General features: G+C 33.5%; 1 protein-coding gene across 1 annotated transcript; it reads right to left on the reverse strand.

Annotated features, from left to right (window-relative positions):
- Positions 1–211: 211 nt before the first annotated feature.
- GJE1 (gap junction protein epsilon 1) lies at positions 212–2,033 on the reverse strand. The gene is made up of 3 exons (XM_077775977.1): positions 1,995–2,033; positions 1,138–1,320; positions 212–607 (listed from the first exon to the last, which is right to left on the reverse strand). The coding sequence occupies exons 1-3, from the start codon at positions 2,031–2,033 to the stop codon at positions 212–214; spliced, it is 618 nt and encodes a 205-aa protein (XP_077632103.1).
- Positions 2,034–2,414: the final 381 nt, after the last annotated feature.

The raw sequence follows: 2,414 nt of genomic DNA on the forward strand, positions 1-2,414 counted from the left end.
AAATTAAAATACAATGAAATGTTTGTTCAAGAATACTTGCCTTAGAGCTTAGTATTATATTTTATATTAGACATAAAGTGTAGACACACTGAGGTAAGTTTAGAGAATAGATATTTATGTATGAAATTGAGATATTCATTGAATAAGATGAAATGAAAGGAACATGATTGATAAAGAATTGTGGCATGTCAATAGGTAGTCAACCTTTCAGTCATTGCCTGATTAGAAAGCAGAATCTTCTAAATATGATTTCAAAAATTTCAGCAACACATAATACTACTGTAATTACAGTAAATGTATACATTGCAATGAGAAAGATGGTCTTCTCAAAGTGTTCTGGCACCATGCATTTTATAATAGTAAATTTTTCTCCAAAAGATCCAGCATCACACAAGTAGAGAGGTTTAACTAGGAAACCAAAGAGGTGAATCTGAAGCCAAAATGCTATCACCTCTAGACTAATTCTCAACAAAACAGAGAGGATATAAATCACAGTGTAGATAGGCTTCTGAAGAATGCATTCTTGATTGATGCTTTTACACGCAGCATAAAGATGGAAAATAGCTCCAGGAACCAGGACAATCACTAATTGTAACGCCCAGAACACCTAAAGTGTGTCAGAAACATCATAGTCAAATCAATCCATGTGTTACCAAAAACACACTAAAGAGACTGTCTCTCAACAGAAGCAAACTTAATTCTGTTTCATAAGTCTTACAAGCAATAAAAATAGTATAAGGAAGATAGTAATGTTGCATATGTTTAATTACTGAGATCTTTAACATTTTAAAGGAAAAAATTATTAAAAAAATTGTTATATTTTGCTGTCGTATCTACCAATGATTAATTATAATGAACTACTTTATTTTAGTACTACCCAATTTCCATTTTCTAATTACAGGCATCGAGTATAATTCTAACATCAATAGATAACAGAATTCTGGAGATGGGAGGAACACTTGACCAACTCAAATTAATGTACCTGAAATATACAGCGAGTTAGAGAAAAAGTAATAATTCTACAAACAATGCTTGTTAGGATATTCTTCATCTTATTATGACATAATTTTACATTTAAAAAGAAACCAATTTTTATCTGGTGTAGAGGAAGGTGTATGTACACACAGAAAAACTTACTTGTGGAGTGATTGGCCTGAACTGATTGTAACAGAAGAGGTTTATTTCTCTTTTGTCTGGGTCGCAACTGAAGTGCAAAGCCTCATTCCCATAGACCGCAAAGCCTAACACTCCAAGGAAGAACATTCTTATTGATCCAAAGAATAGGGTGTGGAACTGGCCGATCACGGTTGGAGGCTTCACCTGTTAATGATTTTAGGAGAAAAAAATATTTCGAAAACAAACATTAAAGAAGTACATTTTAAAGGATGCTTTCATGATCACATTTTATAATATTTAAGATTCATGAATTTTTGAAGCAAGGTATAACTTTAGACATCATTAATCCCAATGTGTATTCTGCATTAAAAGATTGCCCAGCACTTTTCACTCTGAAAATATGAAATGCAACAATCAAGGACATGTTGCTAATCAAATGTATAAGTTTGGAAATATTTAAAAAGCTCTGAATTTAATGAGTATCCTCACCTCTCTAATCCTTCTGCAATAAAGTCAAGAGAATGTTAGAATATCTGGGACCTCTTTTAGAATATTAGATAACAAATCTAACATTAAACTCATTGGTATGCACACTATCTTAACAACCAAATGATGTTTATTTAATTGTCATTACAGCTTATTTTCTACTTCTTAATCATCGAATTGAGAGAGAGTGCGCTACTTTAAAACACTAATAGCTAAAAGCATTTCCCAAATATAGTTTTAAATTCAGCATATTTTGAAGTATATGGCTAATATGTATATTATTCTCCACACATGTAGAGGTTCTTATTGATCAACACTTACGCAAATCAGGTTAAAGTACAAGACAAGACTAAAACAATTGTTTTTTGTTTGTTTGTTTGCATAATACTTACACATCCTTCATAGAAGTTTTTGATGTAATTTAGAGACATGTCTCAGGAGTTGTTATCCTGGCATCCCTGTGGGTTAATTCTTGACCCACATTGACACTTTGCTCCTGCCAGAGCCAAACTCATATTCTCTCATGACTCTTACAGCAGAAAACACTTATCACTGCAAATTTCTCTCCCCTCCTCCTGTTCTGTCTTTTTTTTTTTTTTTTNAACAAAGAAAAGCTGAGGGCATGTGTTCAACCTAATAATCCCTTAACTTACACTGTCAGCACAGCCAGCCAGCCAGATGGGAGTGCCAGCAAAGCAGGAGCCCAGACTGACAAAGGCTCTCAACACTCAGTGCCTCTCAGTTACCTGAGAACTGCCTACATGTAAGTCAGTGGATTCTTAAGCTTGGAGTTTTTTCCAAAATGTCAAGTG

This window comes from Crocuta crocuta, unplaced genomic scaffold (genome assembly GCF_008692635.1).
Source record: "Crocuta crocuta isolate KB4526 unplaced genomic scaffold, BGI_CrCroc_1.0 scaffold25, whole genome shotgun sequence".
Lineage (NCBI taxonomy): Eukaryota > Metazoa > Chordata > Mammalia > Carnivora > Hyaenidae > Crocuta > Crocuta crocuta.

Excerpts from the sequence above, each read along its gene's own strand:
- GJE1 (XM_077775977.1), bottom strand. The coding sequence starts at position 2,033 with ATGTCTCTAAATTACATCAAAAACTTCTATGAAGGATGT. Across the intron at positions 1,321-1,994 it reads AAAACTTCTATGAAGGATGT|GTGAAGCCTCCAACCGTGAT; the intron begins GTAAGTATTATG and ends AATCATTAACAG. Across the intron at positions 608-1,137 it reads TCAGGCCAATCACTCCACAA|GTGTTCTGGGCGTTACAATT; the intron begins GTAAGTTTTTCT and ends GACACACTTTAG.